The sequence below is a fragment of the Gadus chalcogrammus genome, chromosome 17 (assembly GCF_026213295.1).
Source record: "Gadus chalcogrammus isolate NIFS_2021 chromosome 17, NIFS_Gcha_1.0, whole genome shotgun sequence".
NCBI classification, from domain to species: Eukaryota; Metazoa; Chordata; class Actinopteri; order Gadiformes; family Gadidae; genus Gadus; species Gadus chalcogrammus.
This window is the reverse complement of record NC_079428.1, coordinates 16,028,522-16,050,475: the sequence shown is the minus strand read 5'-3', so window position 1 is coordinate 16,050,475 and position 21,954 is coordinate 16,028,522. Positions and strand designations below refer to the sequence as shown.

The 21,954-nt window shown below is 45.1% G+C and overlaps 2 protein-coding genes across 5 annotated transcripts in view; both read left to right on the top strand.

The window, feature by feature from the left end:
- The window catches only part of col6a3 (collagen, type VI, alpha 3), a 35,138-nt gene extending 13,199 nt beyond the window's left edge, over positions 1-21,939 (top strand). For 3 of the 4 annotated variants that reach the window (XR_008892995.1, XR_008892996.1, XR_008892997.1), the window contains 24 exons: positions 1,531-2,130; positions 2,266-2,868; positions 2,967-3,560; positions 5,751-6,341; positions 6,501-7,103; positions 7,194-7,781; positions 8,026-8,625; positions 8,857-9,453; positions 9,594-10,193; positions 10,475-11,074; positions 11,306-11,902; positions 12,043-12,642; positions 12,923-13,522; positions 13,754-14,350; positions 14,491-15,090; positions 15,370-15,969; positions 16,201-16,797; positions 16,938-17,537; positions 17,818-18,417; positions 18,649-19,245; positions 19,386-19,985; positions 20,263-20,862; positions 21,094-21,691; positions 21,832-21,939. Coding sequence is in view for 1 of the 4 variants with exons in the window: in XM_056575946.1 (XP_056431921.1) it covers positions 1,531-2,130; positions 2,266-2,868; positions 2,967-3,560; positions 5,751-6,341; positions 6,501-7,103; positions 7,194-7,781; positions 8,026-8,625; positions 8,857-9,453; positions 9,594-10,193; positions 10,475-11,074; positions 11,306-11,902; positions 12,043-12,642; positions 12,923-13,522; positions 13,754-14,350; positions 14,491-15,090; positions 15,370-15,969; positions 16,201-16,797; positions 16,938-17,537; positions 17,818-18,417; positions 18,649-19,245; positions 19,386-19,985; positions 20,263-20,862; positions 21,094-21,536 (13,607 nt within the window). In the remaining 3 variants the exon portion in view is untranslated. Of the gene's footprint in view, positions 1-1,530; positions 2,131-2,265; positions 2,869-2,966; positions 3,561-5,750; positions 6,342-6,500; positions 7,104-7,193; positions 7,782-8,025; positions 8,626-8,856; positions 9,454-9,593; positions 10,194-10,474; positions 11,075-11,305; positions 11,903-12,042; positions 12,643-12,922; positions 13,523-13,753; positions 14,351-14,490; positions 15,091-15,369; positions 15,970-16,200; positions 16,798-16,937; positions 17,538-17,817; positions 18,418-18,648; positions 19,246-19,385; positions 19,986-20,262; positions 20,863-21,093 lie in introns of all 4 variants that reach the window. The other variant, XM_056575946.1, reaches the window with a different exon arrangement.
- On the top strand, positions 6-1,602 carry LOC130370244 (collagen alpha-3(VI) chain). Its single transcript, XM_056575947.1, has one exon. The coding sequence runs from the start codon at positions 250-252 to the stop codon at positions 988-990; it is 741 nt and encodes a 246-aa protein (XP_056431922.1). The 5' UTR covers positions 6-249; the 3' UTR covers positions 991-1,602.
- Positions 21,940-21,954: the final 15 nt, after the last annotated feature.

Sequence of the window (21,954 nt, the reverse complement as noted above, 5' to 3'; positions counted from 1 at the left end):
TAAGATTTTTAACATTACATTGCTTATACATATGTAAAAAATGCTTCAACAGGTCTTCAATATTCGGTCGAGAATATTGTTGCATGAACTTTTCATGCATCCTTTCAACTTTCCAAAGTGTCCTTTTAGAGCAAGATGTTTTGCCACTTTTTCCCAGACTTTGCATTTGTTATTTTCAGCTACTAGTTTAAAGCAGAATGTCAAATCATTGACTTCATTTGTCTACACTTCTCATCGTACTTGTCCTTCATGCTGCTAAACAGCATGCATTTTCTTCTTCTACGACTTTGGATTCTGCAGTTGTTTCTTTGTAGTTTGTTTTCATCTATACAGACATTATCAAATCTTAAACACCAGGTACTTGTATTCCGTGTGTTTCTAGTTGATACAGCAGGGGGGAAAAGGGACATAGTGTTCCTCCTTGACAGTTCTGAAGACTCCAGAAACGGATTGCCGGCCATTCGACAATTCATCAGAAGAATGGCAGAAGGACTAGACTTTGATGGGGAAAACATTCGTGTGGCGGTTGTTCAGTATAGTGGCGACACCAGAGTATATTTTAATTTGCTAACACATAAATCCAAAAGAGCTATAATTCACGCTGTAAGAAGTCTTCGCCATAAAGGGGGTGTACCTCGCAACACTGGTACAGCAATTCAGTTTGTTCAGGATAACGTTTTCACCGCTTCTTCTGGAAGTAGACGTTTGGAGGGAGTCCCTCAGATTCTGTTTGTACTTACTGGAGGCCACTCCAATGATAATGTCGCAGTCGCTGCAAACAATCTGAAGCAACTTGGGGTTCTCTCTTTTGCAATCGGAATGAAAAACACAACAGTTGAAGACCTTCAAGAAATTGCGTACTCCTCCAAATTCGTTTTTAACTTACCAGTCTTTGGTGAACTCTTGTCTATTCAGCCGGAAATCCTTGCTTTTGTCCAATCAAAAATGGGAATCAAACCGCCTACTATTGTAGGTAAGAAGTATCATTGATTCTATGCTGGGAATCAATGTGATCTTGCGCGATCTTGGTACTTGTATGTGTAGATAGTATTCTCCTTATCATTTCCAATGAAATCATCGTCTTTTGAGGAATACTATTGTTTTGTTTCATGCAAACAGTTCTCACTTGATGCCTGCCTGACCTCATGGAGCATGTTTGTTCCCATTCATAAGATTAGCTCTATCTTGAGCGAATGATAAACAGATCATTGACCTGACCTTTTACTCCAGATTTTTCTGTTCCATATAATTACTATCTAACTTTCCTTTTTCATTCAAAGACAATGGATGCACTTCCTTAACACCGTTTATGTGTGGAAGTTTACATGGATTTCTTGTTAGCTAGATAACCTTAAATGTTTTGTAATTTAAGACTACATTTCCAATTTTTGCATGAATTGTTTGCTAGACTTTCTAGATGTGCATGACATTTTTAGCACTGCAATGAAAAATATATTTATTGTTGTGGTTAAAATAACAATAATATATGTTTGTCTTTTGTTTTAAAAATGTACTTCCCATCTCTCCTAGTCGAATTAAATGCAACACAGAAGGACATAGTGTTCCTATTGGATGGGTCAGATGACACAAGAAGAGAGTTTGCTGAAATGCTCAGCTTTGTCCAAAAAGTTACAGAGGCATTGAATGTTAAAGAAAACAAAGACCGTGTTTCTGTGGTCCAATACAGCAGCGATCAACAGACTCATTTTGACCTTGGCACATATAAAGGAGAGCAGGATGTTCTTGCAGCCATCCGGCAAATACAACAAAAAGGAGGCATGCCCCTGAATACTGGGGCAGCACTTGACTATGTGAGGAGAAATGTCTTCACTGAGTCCTCTGGAAGTCGACGCCTTGAAGGTGTCCCCCAGATTCTGATTGTTTTGAGTGGGGGAAAATCTCAAGATGAGGTTGCCAGTTCTGCCACAGCCTTGAAACTGGAACAGGTCATTGTGTTCAGCATAGGCTCAAGGAATTCAGATTTACTCGAGCTCCAAATGATGGCACATAGCCCTTCCTATGCTTTAACTGTGCCTCGATTCAATGACCTGATGAGCATCTATCAACAACTTATGTCATTTGTGAAAAGAGTGCCTCGCCAACCAAAATTTATGCAAAAGACTGGATTAGGTAAGAGGACATTTATTTTGCCATTTACCATCTTTTCTACCCAACATGTTAATTTCATGGTGTATGGCAAATGAAGACATAAAGTGAAGACATAATGTGCAACCTAATTAAGCACATTTTCCTTCCATAAAATAGCATTCACAGATAAACGGGAATCCATCCAACGAGATTTTGTGTTTTTACTGGATGGCTCGGATGACGTTCAGAATGCGTTTGAAGCAATGCGTGGCTTTGTTCAGAGAATTGTGGCAAAATTCGACATAGATGAAAACAGAGATCGCATGGCATTGGTTCAGTACAGCGACGACTCAGCTGTCGAATTCTATCTGAACACTCATAAATCACAACAGGAGGCTGCCAATGCCATACAAGCTCTGGTGCATAAAGGAGGAAGTCTACTCAACACAGGAGCAGCTCTCCAGTATGTGAGGGACAATGTCTTCACGGTTTCCTCTGGGAGCAGGCACCAACAGGGCATCCCTCAGATATTGATTTTGTTGACAGGAGGGCAGTCCAGTGATGATGTTAGAAATGCGGTGGCAAACCTGGAAGAAATGGATGTGACATCGTATGCTTTGGGAATGATGCATGCTGATGCTACTGAGCTTTTAAGTATTTCACATGAACCCAGTAATGTGTATTTTGCAGCAGATTTAACTGACCTTGCATATATGGATGCACGTTTATTTTCTACCATTGAGATGGCTAAAGCAACAGCTAATGTGGCAGCTCTATATGGTAAGTCCAATCACATCTTGCACATGATTTATCGATACAACTCAGCGCTGAATACTGCTCTTAATACTAATTTTTTTTTAATAACCTTCATACAACAGAAAACAGCAAGAAAGACATTGTATTTTTAGTTGATGGCTCTGATGATTCCCGGGGAAAATTTCAAGATATCAAAGCCTTTGTGCAGGGAATTGTTGTGACTTTGAATTTGGAGAAAAACCAAGACCGTGTGGCTGTGGTCCAGTACAGTGACACAGCAGAAACTATATTCGCTTTGAACACACACTCAACAAAAAGTGAGATCATTACAGCAATAAGAAGCTTAAGTCACAAAGGAGGTTATCCACACAACCTGGGAGCAGCTCTCCAACATGTAGAGCACAATGTCTTTACTCCAGGCTATGGAAGCAGACGTACTGAGGGAATTTCACAAATAGTAATACTACTGAGTGGTGGGAGATCTGGAGATGACATTAGAGCCCCGCTCAAACACCTCAAAGAAACCGGTGTTATTTTAATTGGGGTTGGAACAACTGACGCAGATACGCTGGAACTACAGACAATGTCTCACAAACCTAACTATGCCCTCAAAATCAATGATTATGGCGAGCTTTCGACCATCCAACGTGATGTTTTATCATTGGTGGATGAGGTTTCTGTTAAAACAGTTTACACTGATCCCATAAAGAGTTTTGGTAAGGTAGTATTTCTCTTGCCTTCCCTGCTAAAGCATTACTTTGTTAATCCTTAATAATACCACAAAAATGTATTCACTAGGGCTGTAACGATACGCGTATCGTAACCAAAATCGCGACACTCAAAGCCACAAACCTGTCTCGCGGTGTGAGAAGGCTGAAGCGAGATATGTATGGCGACACATTAGTGCCATAATTCACTAATGTGATAAAAGATGCATTCGGGCGTATTATTATTCGCAAATGATCGCGCAAAACAGCCTCTCGCGCGCGCAAATTACCTCAGCGCGCGCAAAACCTCTTGCGAAAGACGTTTTTACGCTCTCGCTCAAATTTAATTTTGGCACTATGGGGGAGGGAACCAAGGCAGGGCGGGCTTTCCTATGATTGGCCGTTTCTAAAGCGCGATATTTGATTGACAGCCCTCCTCAGCCCTCCTCTCATTCAATTCTGAATTGTACAGTAAATGGCTGAAACGATAGTTACATATTGTAACTCCAGATTCTATGAGTATAGGCGCAGCCTTTTAAGTGTCGGCCTCATTGTCCTTTAAATAGCTGAAGAAAAGCTGTTTATTGGGAGCAGACTATGTCTGCGAAATGCGGACGTCGGTGAGGCACGCCGCACGCGGACGTAATTGAGGCCCACGCTGTTGGTGGTCGGGGATTACACATTTTTCAGTGCTACGGCTCACGCCTAGGGATAACCCAATAGCGATAGCCTTAAAAGGCTGCGCCTATACTCATAAAATCTAGAGTTACAATAAGTAACTATCGTTTCAGCCATTTACTGTACAATTCAGAATTGAATGAGAGGAGGGCTGAGGAGGGCTGTCAATCAAATATCGCGCTTCAGAAACGGCCAATCATAGGAAAGCCCGCCCTGCCTTGGTTCCCTCCCCCATAGTGCCAAAATTAAATTCGAGCGAGAGCGTAAAAACATCCTTCGCGAGAGGTTTTGCGCGCGCTGAGGTAATTTGCGCGCGCAAGAGGCTGTTTTGCGCGTGCTGAGGTAATTTGCGCGCGCGAGAGGCTGTTTTGCGCGCGCAGAGATCATTTGCGCGCTCGCAGTTAATATCTACGCGTGTGGAATAATATAATACGCCCGAATGCATCTTTTATCACATTAGTGAATTATGGCACTAATGTGTCGCCATAGAGATTTGCCCCTTTCTAACTCTTCGGTCAAATTGTCAGATTGAAATTTGCTAATAATTTGTCTGAATAATAGTCTGCTGACAGCGCCCCCTCCTATCGATGCCGTAAGTATGTGACGAGATGCCCTCTCTGTAATGACAGCTCTCCGTGGCTACGGAGGATTGCATTTCTCCACAGCCGTCGAAGTCCTCATATGCGATATGAACGACATTTATCCAGAGTGGGCCAAGCGCGAAAAAAATTGCCTGTGTGATCCTGTCTCTATTGTTTTGTGTGATTTGACTGGCAGTTTGTCTGCTTATAGGTCGGAATGAAGCGGCCACCGATTATTGACAGGATGGGTACTTTATTCTACCGGACTCATTCGCTTCTTCACTAGACACACGCGCTACCGCTCGCTCTCCTCGCTCGTCCACTCACTCGCTGACGTCACTCACACGCATGCGCACACTGCCATTCTCGCGCACACACATATGCTACTCGTAACACTATGCCTCGTTATTGCGACGTTCATGTTTTTCCTCATCTATTGAAAGTTAGGCTATTAAACATGTTGCATTCTATACGGCCTGATTATGTCATTATTTAAGCTACATAGCCTAATAAGAAGCGCAGTTAAAGGGGCCCTATTATGCCTACCAGCAAAAAGCATCCTCCAACTGCAATCTTTGGTTATTTCTTTATTAATTTAGCTATACTTTAATAGTATTCTTTCTGTTCAAATCTGTTCAGTGTTCCAAATTATTTGTTATTAAATGTTACATTAAGATAATTGGTATATAAGTTGTTTAAATAAAATGCTTTTTAAATTTAAAAAAATCGTGGGATGTATCGAACCGTGGGTCAAAAATCGTGATACAAACCGAATCGTGAGTTTGTGTATCGTTACAGCCCTAGTATTCACTATTGATTTTCCTTATAATTATGTCTTATTTACATTTTTTATCTTGACAAGGTTTATTACTACACCATATACACTGTTTAGAATTAGAATAGACTTTCACTTCTTTCTTTTTGGTGTCTTTGTTTGCAGATTCAGAGAAAACTGATGTAGTGTTTCTTATTGACGGCTCATCTGACGCTAGAAATGGCTTTGAGGGAATCCGTAGCTTGATGGAAAGAATTGTTGAAAACATGAAAGTCGAAGCAAATCACGACCGCGTGGCTTTGGTTCAATATAGCCGTGATGCCACAACCAATTTCTATTTGAATTCATACTCCATCAAAAATGATGTGCTGAATTCCATAAGAACTATCAGGCACAAGTTGGGAAGGCCCCTCAACACTGGCAAGGCCCTGGAGTTTGTCCGAGATAATGTGTTTTCTGCTTCAGTTGGGGGCAGACGTGCTGAGAGTGTGCCTCAATATTTATTTGTGTTTACTGGTGGAAGATCAGGGGATGATGTCAGAGGGCCGGCACAGTCACTCAGAGACAGTGGAATTAAGACCATTAGTGTTGGAACAACAAATGCTGATACTTTAGAACTGCAAACCATCTCTTTCAACCCATCGCATTCTTTCTCCGTCATGGATTTTAACACTCTATCTCATGATACCTTATACTCAATTGCAAAAGATATAATGAGTGGTGGCCAGGTAACAACAGAAATCCAAACTCTTACGGGTAAGAAGCAGATATAAACACTCTAAAACACAAATTAATACAATTTCGAGCAAAGTCTTTCAAGCATGGATTTATACAATAGATAATTGTCAGATATAACCTTATGCTTACTTTGAACCTCTTGTATCAAATTTAATTGTGTTTTTCAATCTATTGCAGACACTTACGATGTTGGTGATGTAGAACAACTAAAAGCTGATATTGTGTTTCTCATGGATGGATCTGATGAAATGCAGCAAAGTGCCAGGGGAATTCAATCTTTTCTCAAGGAATTTGTTGAACGAATAGATATTGGGCCAAACAAGGCACAGGTTGCTATTATTCAATACAGTGAAAAACCGACTCAAGCCTTTTATCTGAATACATACTCATTAAAAAGGGACATCTTGAAGTATGTAAGCGATTTGAAGTTAAAAGGAGGCAAGCACGTGAACACCGGAAAAGCCCTTGATTATGTGGCAAGGAATGTCTTTACATCATCTGCTGGAGGCAGAGCTCTGACAGGAGTTCCTCAGATACTAATTCTCTTAAGTGGCAGGAAGTCACAAGATGATGTCCAGGTTCCGTTGGTAGGTTTGAACAAGGCTGGAGTGGTACTTTTCAGTGTTGGAGTGGGAAATGCAGATTGGTTGGAGATGCAGAGTCTAGCACACAATCCCAGAGATGCATATCTAATCAAAGAGACTTCTGATTTTTCTGTTGTGCGGCAAAAGTTGTTATCTCAAATTGCTTCTCACAAAGCTTCAATCATCCCAAGTATAGGTGAGTGAAATAAAATACATTGTTGTTTTACTTTTTTGTTAGCTGGGCATTTATGTCATTTGAAAAATACAATTAATTGTGGTATCTTAGTTTCAGGTCCAAGTGTGAAAAGGGATATCGTTTTCCTTCTTGATGGGTCTGACGACAATAAGGATAGATTTACAGCTATGCGGGATTTTGTTGCCGAATTGGTGAGAGGCCTTGACCTGGAAAAGGGGAAGGATCAAGTTGCTATTGTACAATATAGTAACAATGCAGAAGTTAACTTCAACCTGAATACTTACCAAAATAGAGATGAAATCATGACGCACATAACAAACCTTAAGCAAAAAGGAGGAACGGCGCAATACATTGGAACTGCTCTAGAGTTTGTAAGAAACAATATATTTGTTTCAAAAGCTGGAAGCCGAAAACATGAGGGAGCAAAACAGATACTTGTCCTTATTTCTGGTGGCAGATCAAGAGATTCTCCTCGAGGACCATCAGTTGCTCTGAAGGCTGGTGGTGTTATTACATTTGCCATTGGATCAAGGATGACAAACGTGGTTGAATTGCAGGGAATTTCTTCAGATCCAAACTATGCTTTCCTAGTCTCTGACTTTGCAAATTTTGACAGCATTCAACACATATTGCTGACTCACATAAGGAGAATCAGTAGTCAAAAGGAAACTGCATCTGGTAAGATACTAACAGTTTGAATGATCTACTATTATCAACAAATTATATTCATATGATAACAGATTCTAGAAAAGATAATGTATTCCTTCTGGATTCATTAATTTAAGCCTAAATTAATATTTTACAAAATTTGACGGATACAAAAAAATTATGCCATTGATATGTTAAGCTCCTCTTTGTGCTTTTCAAATAACTACTGCAAATACAGCCCCCCTGATCAATGTTTATTATTCATGTTTTCAAGTTGAGGGCAGCCTGGCCAAAAGGGATGTTGTGTTCTTGCTGGATGGATCTCATGGCACCCAAACTGGATTCCCAGCAATGCGTGACTTTGTGCAGAATGTCGTAGAGACGCTCAATGTGGATGACGACCGAGATCGAGTCGCAGTTGTTCAGTACAGCAGTGATCCAGCTGTCCAATTCTATCTAAACACGTACAAAACAAAGGGCGACGTCATTGCTAATGTCAGGGGTTTGAGGCACAAGGGCGGAAGACCACTTCACACTGGAGCAGCGCTCCAATACTTGAGGGATAATGTCTTCACTGCCTCGGCTGGAAGTAGGCGTCTGGAAGGAGTTCCACAGATGCTCATAGTCCTCAGCGGTGGAAGGTCCTTTGACAGCGTTGACGCAGCAGCCACCGCTCTGAAGGAGCTGGGGGTCTTTACCCTTGCCATTGGAACCAGTGGCTCTGATAGCAGAGAACTGCAGAAGATATCCCATGGTCCCCATCAGGCTCTGTCTGTGTCTGATTTTACTGACCTTCCCAGTGTCCAACAGCAACTGCAGTCCTCAATGGAATCAGTGGTCATTGTTGTAACTCCAGAATCTCCCACAGTTTTAGGTATGTTCCCAAGCATGGCCATTTGTATTGGTGTCAGATTAAATGATGTATTTTAGGGATAACCTGAAGCTATATCAGCTATGTCAACCATGTGCTCAAAATGGAAAAGGTGGCATGCTTAATCACACATAGTAGCCAAACGTAGGCATTTGCAGTCGTGCACAATCAATGTCTGTCCCCAAAACAAATGTCCCTTGCTCATCGATGTTTTGTTTTTCTACGTTTGCTCAGTTGACCATGAGGTTGCCGGGAAGGATGTAGTATTCCTTCTGGATGGCTCTGATAACACAAGGAATGGATTCACTGCCATGCGTGATTTTGTTCAGAGAATGGTGGAGCAACTTAATGTGGGCGAAAACAACGACCGTGTGTCAGTTGTCCAGTACGGCAGAGACGCAGAGGCCCACTTCTATCTGAACACATACACCACAAAGGACGATATTCTTAACACGGTCAGAGGACTCAGACACAGAGGGGGAAGACCCCTCAACACTGGGTCAGCCCTCAAGTATGTCCGAGACAACGTGTTTACGGCGGCCTCTGGAAGTAGGAGGCAAGAGGGCATTCCTCAGCTACTGATTGTGCTGAGTGGAGGGCGATCTAGTGACAACGTAGACATACCGGCGTCTGCCCTCAAAGAAAACGGGGTCTTAATTCTAGGCATCGGAACTAGAAATTCTAGCACAGAGGTTCAAAGAATCGCCTCTGATCCTAGTTATGCCCAGTCTGTGTCTGACTTCTCTGACCTCCCAAACGTCCAGCATCCATTCGCCTCCTCTCTTAGCCATGTAGTTGTTGGGGTTAAACCAATGACCCCTACAGTGAGAGGTAAGACACTGTTGCTAATTTCAACGCAAATCATGTTGTACCTTTTGGTGCCTTCCTGCACGTAATGTCAACACAAAGGCCAATGCTTGCATGCCGCTTTCAACTTTAGCATCAATGTTCTGTTTTTCACATTCTCCCAGTTGACCAGAGAACTCCAAAACGGGATGTGGTATTTCTTCTGGATGGCTCTGATGGCACAAGGAATGGATTCCCTGCCATGCGTGATTTTATTCACACGGTGGTGGAGAAGCTGAATGTGGGAGAAAACAACGACCGTGTGTCCGTTGCCCAGTACAGCGGAGATGCAGAGGCCAATTTCTATCTGAACACATATAACACAAAGGCAGATATTCTTGACATGGTCAGCGGGCTTAGGCACAAAGGAGGCAGGCCCGTAAACACCGGGGCAGCCCTCCAGTATGTCAGAGACAACGTGTTTACAGCCTCTTCCGGCAGCAGGCGCCAAGAAGGGGTTCCACAGTTGTTGATCCTTGTAAATGGCGGAAGGTCTTCTGACAGTGTAGATACACCAGCGTCTGCTCTCAAACAGCTTGGCATCACTGTCCTTGGAATTGGAACAAGGAACTCTGACCATGGACAACTGCAAAAGATCTCCTCTAAGCCAAATTATGCTTTGTCAGTGTCCGACTTCAGTGACCTCCCCAACATACAAGAGCAACTGTCCTCTGCCATCAGCACAGTCACAGTCAGGGCCACACCAATGACGCCAACTGTAATCGGTGAGCCATTAATCGCCTCCAGTCAGCCATTAGAACATTCAAATGGGCCTTTTAAGACGCCAGATGCATGTCTTGCTAGCTCATGTGATTGTTCCCAAGTTTTTAGCTCAAGCAATGTTTGATAAGGCTGAGGTTAGACATCTTTCATAACAGGGTTTAAGGCAGTAGCCTATATATTTAAAAAAAAATGCTAATAGATTGGATGAGCTTCTGTTTGCGCCTTTCCCAACACATGTGTAAATACAGCCCCCTAATCTTTGTCTACTATTATTATTTTCTAGTTGAGCACAGCCTGCCCAAAAGGGATGTTGTGTTCTTGCTGGATGGATCTCATGGCACCCAAACTGGATTCCCAGCAATGCGTGACTTTGTGCAGAAAGTCGTAGAGACGCTCAATGTGGATGGCGACAGAGATCGAGTCTCAGTTGTTCAGTACAGCAGTGATCCAGCTGTCCAATTCTATCTAAACACGTACAAAACACAGGGCGACGTCGTTGCTAATGTCAGGGGTTTGAGGCACATGGGCGGAAGACCACTTAACACTGGAGCAGCGCTCCAATACTGTAGGGATAATGTCTTCACTGCCTCGGCTGGAAGTAGGCGTCTGGAAGGAGTTCCGCAGATGCTCATAGTCCTATGCGGTGGAAAGTCCTATGACAGTGTTGATGCAGCAGCCACCGCTCTGAAGGAGCTGGGGGTCTTTACCCTTGCCATTGGAACCAGTGGCTCTGATAGCAGAGAACTGCAGAAGATATCCCATGGTCCCCATCAGGCTCTGTCTGTGTCTGATTTTACTGACCTTCCCAGTGTCCAACAGCAACTGCAGTCCTCAATGGAATCAGTGGTCATTGTTGTAACTCCAGAATCTCCCACAGTTTTAGGTATGTTCCCAAGCATGGCCATTTGTATCGGTGTCAGATTAAATGATGTATTTTAGGGATAACCTGAAGCTATATCAGCTATGTCAACCATGTGCTCAAAATAGAAAAGGTGGCATGCTTAATCACACATAGTAGCCAAACGTAGGCATTTGCAGTCGTGCACAATCAATGTCTGTCCCCAAAACAAATGTCCCTTGCTCATCGATGTTTTGTTTTTCTACGTTTGCTCAGTTGACCATGAGGTTGCCGGGAAGGATGTAGTATTCCTTCTGGATGGCTCTGATAACACAAGGAATGGATTCGCTGCCATGCGTGATTTTGTTCAGAGAATGGTGGAGCAACTTAATGTGGGCGAAAACAACGACCGTGTGTCAGTTGTCCAGTACGGCAGAGACGCAGAGGCCCACTTCTATCTGAACACATACACCACAAAGGACGATATTCTTAACACGGTCAGAGGACTCAGACACAGAGGGGGAAGACCCCTCAACACTGGGTCAGCCCTCAAGTATGTCCGAGACAACGTGTTTACGGCGGCCTCTGGAAGTAGGAGGCAAGAGGGCATTCCTCAGCTACTGCTTGTGCTGAGTGGAGGGCGATCTAGTGACAACGTAGACATACCGGCGTCTGCCCTCAAAGACAACGGGGTCTTAATTCTAGGCATCGGAACTAGAAATTCTAGCACAGAGGTTCAAAGAATCGCCTCTGATCCTAGTTATGCCCAGTCTGTGTCTGACTTCTCTGACCTCCCAAACGTCCAGCATCCATTCGCCTCCTCTCTTAGCCATGTAGTTGTTGGGGTTAAACCAATGACCCCTACAGTGAGAGGTAAGACACTGTTGCTAATTTCAACGCAAATCATGTTGTACCTTTTGGTGCCTTCCTGCACGTAATGTCAACACAAAGGCCAATGCTTGCATGCCGCTTTCAACTTTAGCATCAATGTTCTGTTTTTCACATTCTCCCAGTTGACCAGAGAACTCCAAAACGGGATGTGGTATTTCTTCTGGATGGCTCTGATGGCACAAGGAATGGATTCCCTGCCATGCGTGATTTTATTCACACGGTGGTGGAGAAGCTGAATGTGGGAGAAAACAACGACCGTGTGTCCGTTGCCCAGTACAGCGGAGATGCAGAGGCCAATTTCTATCTGAACACATATAACACAAAGGCAGATATTCTTGACATGGTCAGCGGGCTTAGGCACAAAGGAGGCAGGCCCGTCAACACCGGGGCAGCCCTCCAGTATGTCAGAGACAACGTGTTTACAGCCTCTTCCGGCAGCAGGCGCCAAGAAGGGGTTCCACAGTTGTTGATCCTTGTAAATGGCGGAAGGTCTTCTGACAGTGTAGATACACCAGCATCTGCTCTCAAACAGCTTGGCATCACTGTCCTTGGAATTGGAACAAGGAACTCTGACCATGGACAACTGCAAAAGATCTCCTCTAAGCCAAATTATGCTTTGTCAGTGTCCGACTTCAGTGACCTCCCCAACATAGAAGAGCAACTGTCCTCTGCCATCAGCACAGTCACAGTCAGGGCCACACCAATGACGCCAACTGTAATCGGTGAGCCATTAATCGCCTCCAGTCAGCCATTAGAACATTCAAATGGGCCTTTTAAGACGCCAGATGCATGTCTTGCTAGCTCATGTGATTGTTCCCAAGTTTTTAGCTCTAGCAATGTTTGATAAGGCTGAGGTTAGGCATCTTTCATAACAGGGTTTAAGGCAGTAGCCTATATATTTAAAAAAAATGCTAATAGATTGGATGAGCTTCTGTTTGCGCCTTTCCCAACACATGTGTAAATACAGCCCCCTAATCTTTGTCTACTATTATTATTTTCTAGTTGAGCACAGCCTGCCCAAAAGGGATGTTGTGTTCTTGCTGGATGGATCTCATGGCACCCAAACTGGATTCCCAGCAATGCGTGACTTTGTGCAGAAAGTCGTAGAGACGCTCAATGTGGATGGCGACAGAGATCGAGTCTCAGTTGTTCAGTACAGCAGTGATCCAGCTGTCCAATTCTATCTAAACACGTACAAAACACAGGGCGACGTCGTTGCTAATGTCAGGGGTTTGAGGCACAAGGGCGGAAGACCACTTAACACTGGAGCAGCGCTCCAATACTGTAGGGATAATGTCTTCACTGCCTCGGCTGGAAGTAGGCGTCTGGAAGGAGTTCCACAGATGCTCATAGTCCTATGCGGTGGAAAGTCCTATGACAGTGTTGATGCAGCAGCCACCGCTCTGAAGGAGCTGGGGGTCTTTACCCTTGCCATTGGAACCAGTGGCTCTGATAGCAGAGAACTGCAGAAGATATCCCATGGTCCCCATCAGGCTCTGTCTGTGTCTGATTTTACTGACCTTCCCAGTGTCCAACAGCAACTGCAGTCCTCAATGGAATCAGTGGTCAATGTTGTAACTCCAGAATCTCCCACAGTTTTAGGTATGTTCCCAAGCATGGCCATTTGTATCGGTGTCAGATTAAATGATGTATTTTAGGGATAACCTGAAGCTATATCAGCTATGTCAACCATGTGCTCAAAATAGAAAAGGTGGCATGCTTAATCACACATAGTAGCCAAACGTAGGCATTTGCAGTCGTGCACAATCAATGTCTGTCCCCAAAACAAATGTCCCTTGCTCATCGATGTTTTGTTTTTCTACGTTTGCTCAGTTGACCATGAGGTTGCCGGGAAGGATGTAGTATTCCTTCTGGATGGCTCTGATAACACAAGGAATGGATTCGCTGCCATGCGTGATTTTGTTCAGAGAATGGTGGAGCAACTTAATGTGGGCGAAAACAACGACCGTGTGTCAGTTGTCCAGTACGGCAGAGACGCAGAGGCCCACTTCTATCTGAACACATACACCACAAAGGACGATATTCTTAACACGGTCAGAGGACTCAGACACAGAGGGGGAAGACCCCTCAACACTGGGTCAGCCCTCAAGTATGTCCGAGACAACGTGTTTACGGCGGCCTCTGGAAGTAGGAGGCAAGAGGGCATTCCTCAGCTACTGCTTGTGCTGAGTGGAGGGCGATCTAGTGACAACGTAGACATACCGGCGTCTGCCCTCAAAGACAACGGGGTCTTAATTCTTGGCATCGGAACTAGAAATTCTAGCACAGAGGTTCAAAGAATCGCCTCTGATCCTAGTTATGCCCAGTCTGTGTCTGACTTCTCTGACCTCCCAAACGTCCAGCATCCATTCGCCTCCTCTCTTAGCCATGTAGTTGTTGGGGTTAAACCAATGACCCCTACAGTGAGAGGTAAGACACTGTTGCTAATTTCAACGCAAATCATGTTGTACCTTTTGGTGCCTTCCTGCATGTATTGTCTACACAAAGGCCAATGCTTGCATGCCGCTTTCAACTTTAGCATCAATGTTCTGTTTTTCACATTCTCCCAGTTGACCAGAGAACTCCAAAACGGGATGTGGTATTTCTTCTGGATGGCTCTGATGGCACAAGGAATGGATTCCCTGCCATGCGTGATTTTATTCACATGGTGGTGGAGAAGCTGAATGTGGGAGAAAACAACGACCGTGTGTCCGTTGCCCAGTACAGCGGAGATGCAGAGGCCAATTTCTATCTGAACACATATAACACAAAGGCAGATATTCTTGACATGGTCAGCGGGCTTAGGCACAAAGGAGGCAGGCCCGTCAACACCGGGGCAGCCCTCCAGTATGTCAGAGACAACGTGTTTACAGCCTCCTCCGGCAGCAGGCGCCAAGAAGGGGTTCCACAGTTGTTGATCCTTTTAAATGGTGGAAGGTCTTCTGACAGTGTAGATACACCAGCGTCTGCTCTCAAACAGCTTGGCATCACTGTCCTTGGAATTGGAACAAGGAACTCTGACCATGGACAACTGCAAAAGATCTCCTCTAAGCCAAATTATGCTTTGTCAGTGTCCGACTTCAGCGACCTCCCCAACATACAAGAGCAACTGTCCTCTGCCATCAGCACAGTCACAGTCAGGGCCACACCAATGACGCCAACTGTAATCGGTGAGCCATTAATCGCCTCCAGTCAGCCATTAGAACATTCAAATGGGCCTTTTATGACGCCAGATGCATGTCTTGCTAGCTCATGTAATTGTTCCCAAGTTTTTAGCTCAAGCAATGTTTGATAAGGCTGAAGTTAGGCATCTTTCATAACAGGATTTAAGGCAGTAGCCTATATATCTTAAGAAATGCTAATAGATTGGATGAGCTTCTGTTTGTGCCTTTCCCAACACATGTGTAAATACAGCCCCCTAATCTTCGTCCACTATTATTATTTTCTAGTTGAGCACAGCCTGCCCAAAAGGGATGTTGTGTTCTTGCTGGATGGATCTCATGGCACCCGAACTGGATTCCCAGCAATGCGTGACTTTGTGCAGAAAGTCGTAGAGACGCTCAATGTGGATGGTGACAGAGATCGAGTCTCAGTTGTTCAGTACAGCATTGATCCAGCTGTCCAATTCTATCTAAACACGTACAAAACACAGGGCGACGTCGTTGCTAATGTCAGGGGTTTGAGGCATAAGGGCGGAAGACCACTTAACACTGGAGCAGCGCTCCAATACTTGAGGGATAATGTCTTCACTGCCTCGGCTGGAAGTAGGCGTCTGGAAGGAGTTCCGCAGATGCTCATAGTCCTATGCGGTGGAAAGTCCTATGACAGTGTTGACAAAGCAGCCACCGCTCTGAAGGAGCTGGGGGTCTTTACCCTTGCCATTGGAACCAGTGGCTCTGATAGCAGAGAATTGCAGAAGATATCCCATGGTCCCCATCAGGCTCTGTCTGTGTCTGATTTTACTGACCTTCCCAGTGTCCAACAGCAACTGAAGTCCTCAATGGAATCACTGGTCATTGTTGTAACTCCAGAATCTCCCACAGTTTTAGGTATGTTCCCAAGCATGGCCATTTGTATTGGTGTCAGATTAAATGATGTATTTTAGGGATAACCTGAAGCTATATCAGCTATGTCAACCATGTGCTCAAAATGGAAAAGGTGGCATGCTTAATCACACATAGTAGCCAAACGTAGGCATTTGCAGTCGTGCACAATCAATGTCTGTCCCCAAAACAAATGTCCCTTGCTCATCGATGTTTTGTTTTTCTACATTTGCTCAGTTGACCATGAGGTTGCCGGGAAGGATGTAGTATTCCTTCTGGATGGCTCTGATAACACAAGGAATGGATTCGCTGCCATGCGTGATTTTGTTCAGAGAATGGTGGAGCAACTTAATGTGGGCGAAAACAACGACCGTGTGTCAGTTGTCCAGTACGGCAGAGACGCAGAGGCCCACTTCTATCTGAACACATACACCACAAAGGACGATATTCTTAACACGGTCAGAGGACTCAGACACAGAGGGGGAAGACCCCTCAACACTGGGTCAGCCCTCAAGTATGTCCGAGACAACGTGTTTACGGCGGCCTCTGGAAGTAGGAGGCAAGAGGGCATTCCTCAGCTACTGCTTGTGCTGAGTGGAGGGCAATCTAGTGACAACGTAGACATACCGGCGTCTGCCCTCAAAGACAACGGGGTCTTAATTCTTGGCATCGGAACTAGAAATTCTAGCACAGAGGTTCAAAGAATCGCCTCTGATCCTAGTTATGCCCAGTCTGTGTCTGACTTCTCTGACCTCCCAAACGTCCAGCATCCATTCGCCTCCTCTCTTAGCCATGTAGTTGTTGGGGTTAAACCAATGACCCCTACAGTGAGAGGTAAGACACTGTTGCTAATTTCAACGCAAATCATGTTGTACCTTTTGGTGCCTTCCTGCACGTAATGTCAACACAAAGGCCAATGCTTGCATGCCGCTTTCAACTTTAGCATCAATGTTCTGTTTTTCACATTCTCCCAGTTGACCAGAGAACTCCAAAACGGGATGTGGTATTTCTTCTGGATGGCTCTGATGGCACAAGGAATGGATTCCCTGCCATGCGTGATTTTATTCACATGGTGGTGGAGAAGCTGAATGTGGGAGAAAACAACGACCGTGTGTCCGTTGCCCAGTACAGCGGAGATGCAGAGGCCAATTTCTATCTGAACACATATAACACAAAGGCAGATATTCTTGACATGGTCAGCGGGCTTAGGCACAAAGGAGGCAGGCCCGTCAACACCGGGGCAGCCCTCCAGTATGTCAGAGACAACGTGTTTACAGCCTCCTCCGGCAGCAGGCGCCAAGAAGGGGTTCCACAGTTGTTGATCCTTGTAAATGGCGGAAGGTCTTCTGACAGTGTAGATACACCAGCGTCTGCTCTCAAACAGCTTGGCATCACTGTCCTTGGAATTGGAACAAGGAACTCTGACCATGGACAACTGCAAAAGATCTCCTCTAAGCCAAATTATGCTTTGTCAGTGTCCGACTTCAGTGACCTCCCCAACATACAAGAGCAACTGTCCTCTGCCATCAGCACAGTCACAGTCAGGGCCACACCAATGACGCCAACTGTAATCGGTGAGCCATTAATCGCCTCCAGTCAGCCATTAGAACATTCAAATGGGCCTTTTAAGATGCCAGATGCATGTCTTGCTAGCTCATGTGATTGTTCCCAAGTTTTTAGCTCAAGCAATGTTTGATAAGGCTGAGGTTAGACATCTTTCATAACAGGGTACAAGGCAGTAGCGTATATATTTAAAAAAAATGCTAATAGATTGGATGAGCTTCTGTTTGCGCCTTTCCCAACACATGTGTAAATACAGCCCCCTAATCTTTGTCTACTATTATTATTTTCTAGTTGAGCACAGCCTGCCCAAAAGGGATGTTGTGTTCTTGCTGGATGGATCTCATGGCACCCAAACTGGATTCCCAGCAATGCGTGACTTTGTGCAGAAAGTCGTAGAGACGCTCAATGTGGATGGCGACAGAGATCGAGTCTCAGTTGTTCAGTACAGCAGTGATCCAGCTGTCCAATTCTATCTAAACACGTACAAAACACAGGGCGACGTCGTTGCTAATGTCAGGGGTTTGAGGCACAAGGGCGGAAGACCACTCAACACTGGAGCAGCGCTCCAATACTGTAGGGATAATGTCTTCACTGCCTCGGCTGGAAGTAGGCGTCTGGAAGGAGTTCCACAGATGCTCATAGTCCTATGCGGTGGAAAGTCCTATGACAGTGTTGATGCAGCAGCCACCGCTCTGAAGGAGCTGGGGGTCTTTACCCTTGCCATTGGAACCAGTGGCTCTGATAGCAGAGAACTGCAGAAGATATCCCATGGTCCCCATCAGGCTCTGTCTGTGTCTGATTTTACTGACCTTCCCAGTGTCCAACAGCAACTGCAGTCCTCAATGGAATCAGTGGTCATTGTTGTAACTCCAGAATCTCCCACAGTTTTAGGTATGTTCCAAAGCATGGCCATTTGTATTGGTGTCAGATTAAATGATGTATTTTAGGGATAACCTGAAGCTATATCAGCTATGTCAACCATGTGCTCAAAATAGAAAAGGTGGCATGCTTAATCACACATAGTAGCCAAACATAGGCATTTGCAGTCGTGCACAATCAATGTCTGTCCCCAAAACAAATGTCCCTTGCTCATCGATGTTTTGTTTTTCTACGTTTGCTCAGTTGACCATGAGGTTGCCGGGAAGGATGTAGTATTCCTTCTGGATGGCTCTGATAACACAAGGAATGGATTCGCTGCCATGCGTGATTTTGTTCAGAGAATGGTGGAGCAACTTAATGTGGGCGAAAACAACGACCGTGTGTCAGTTGTCCAGTACGGCAGAGACGCAGAGGCCCACTTCTATCTGAACACATACACCACAAAGGACGATATTCTTAACACGGTCAGAGGACTCAGACACAGAGGGGGAAGACCCCTCAACACTGGGTCAGCCCTCAAGTATGTCCGAGACAACGTGTTTACGGCGGCCTCTGGAAGTAGGAGGCAAGAGGGCATTCCTCAGCTACTGCTTGTGCTGAGTGGAGGGCGATCTAGTGACAACGTAGACATACCGGCGTCTGCCCTCAAAGACAACGGGGTCTTAATTCTAGGCATCGGAACTAGAAATTCTAGCACAGAGGTTCAAAGAATCGCCTCTGATCCTAGTTATGCCCAGTCTGTGTCTGACTTCTCTGACCTCCCAAACGTCCAGCATCCATTCGCCTCCTCTCTTAGCCATGTAGTTGTTGGGGTTAAACCAATGACCCCTACAGTGAGAGGTAAGACACTGTTGCTAATTTCAACGCAAATCATGTTGTACCTTTTGGTGCCTTCCTGCATGTATTGTCTACACAAAGGCCAATGCTTGCATGCCGCTTTCAACTTTAGCATCAATGTTCTGTTTTTCACATTCTCCCAGTTGACCAGAGAACTCCAAAACGGGATGTGGTATTTCTTCTGGATGGCTCTGAAGGCACACGGAATGGATTCTCTGCCATGCGTGATTTTATTCACACGGTGGTGGAGAAACTGAATGTGGGAGAAAACAACGACCGTGTGTCCGTTGCCCAGTACAGCGGAGATGCAGAGGCCAATTTCTATCTGAACACATATAACACAAAGGCAGATATTCTTGACATGGTCAGCGGGCTTAGGCACAAAGGAGGCAGGCCCGTCAACACCGGGGCAGCCCTCCAGTATGTCAGAGACAACGTGTTTACAGCCTCTTCCGGCAGCAGGCGCCAAGAAGGGGTTCCACAGTTGTTGATCCTTGTAAATGGTGGAAGGTCTTCCGACAGTGTAGATACACCAGCGTCTGCTCTCAAACAGCTTGGCATCACTGTCCTTGGAATTGGAACAAGGAACTCTGACCATGGACAACTGCAAAAGATCTCCTCTAAGCCAAATTATGCTTTGTCAGTGTCCGACTTCAGTGACCTCCCCAACATACAAGAGCAACTGTCCTCTGCCATCAGCACAGTCACAGTCAGGGCCACACCAATGACGCCAACTGTAATCGGTGAGCCATTAATCGCCTCCAGTCAGCCATTAGAACATTCAAATGGGCCTTTTATGACGCCAGATGCATGTCTTGCTAGCTCATGTAATTGTTCCCAAGTTTTTAGCTCAAGCAATGTTTGATAAGGCTGAAGTTAGGCATCTTTCATAACAGGATTTAAGGCAGTAGCCTATATCTTAAGAAATGCTAATAGATTGGATGAGTTTCTGTTTGTGCCTTTCCCAACACATGTGTAAATGCAGCCCCCTAATCTTCGTCCACTATTATTATTTTCTAGTTGAGCACAGCCTGCCCAAAAGGGATGTTGTGTTCTTGCTGGATGGATCTCATGGCACCCGAACTGGATTCCCAGCAATGCGTGACTTTGTGCAGAAAGTCGTAGAGACGCTCAATGTGGATGGTGACAGAGATCGAGTCTCAGTTGTTCAGTACAGCATTGATCCAGCTGTCCAATTCTATCTAAACACGTACAAAACACAGGGCGACGTCGTTGCTAATGTCAGGGGTTTGAGGCACAAGGGCGGAAGACCACTTAACACTGGAGCAGCGCTCCAATACTTGAGGGATAATGTCTTCACTGCCTCGGCTGGAAGTAGGCGTCTGGAAGGAGTTCCGCAGATGCTCATAGTCCTATGCGGTGGAAAGTCCTATGACAGTGTTGACAAAGCAGCCACCGCTCTGAAGGAGCTGGGGGTCTTTACCCTTGCCATTGGAACCAGTGGCTCTGATAGCAGAGAATTGCAGAAGATATCCCATGGTCCCCATCAGGCTCTGTCTGTGTCTGATTTTACTGACCTTCCCAGTGTCCAACAGCAACTGAAGTCCTCAATGGAATCACTGGTCATTGTTGTAACTCCAGAATCTCCCACAGTTTTAGGTATGTTCCCAAGCATGGCCATTTGTATTGGTGTCAGATTAAATGATGTATTTTAGGGATAACCTGAAGCTATATCAGCTATGTCAACCATGTGCTCAAAATGGAAAAGGTGGCATGCTTAATCACACATAGTAGCCAAACGTAGGCATTTGCAGTCGTGCACAATCAATGTCTGTCCCCAAAACAAATGTCCCTTGCTCATCGATGTTTTGTTTTTCTACATTTGCTCAGTTGACCATGAGGTTGCCGGGAAGGATGTAGTATTCCTTCTGGATGGCTCTGATAACACAAGGAATGGATTCGCTGCCATGCGTGATTTTGTTCAGAGAATGGTGGAGCAACTTAATGTGGGCGAAAACAACGACCGTGTGTCAGTTGTCCAGTACGGCAGAGACGCAGAGGCCCACTTCTATCTGAACACATACACCACAAAGGACGATATTCTTAACACGGTCAGAGGACTCAGACACAGAGGGGGAAGACCCCTCAACACTGGGTCAGCCCTCAAGTATGTCCGAGACAACGTGTTTACGGCGGCCTCTGGAAGTAGGAGGCAAGAGGGCATTCCTCAGCTACTGCTTGTGCTGAGTGGAGGGCGATCTAGTGACAACGTAGACATACCGGCGTCTGCCCTCAAAGACAACGGGGTCTTAATTCTTAGGCATCGGAACTAGAAATTCTAGCACAGAGGTTCAAAGAATCGCCTCTGATCCTAGTTATGCCCAGTCTGTGTCTGACTTCTCTGACCTCCCAAACGTCCAGCATCCATTCGCCTCCTCTCTTAGCCATGTAGTTGTTGGGGTTAAACCAATGACCCCTACAGTGAGAGGTAAGACACTGTTGCTAATTTCAACGCAAATCATGTTGTACCTTTTGGTGCCTTCCTGCACGTAATGTCAACACAAAGGCCAATGCTTGCATGCCGCTTTCAACTTTAGCATCAATGTTCTGTTTTTCACATTCTCCCAGTTGACCAGAGAACTCCAAAACGGGATGTGGTATTTCTTCTGGATGGCTCTGATGGCACAAGGAATGGATTCCCTGCCATGCGTGATTTTATTCACATGGTGGTGGAGAAGCTGAATGTGGAGA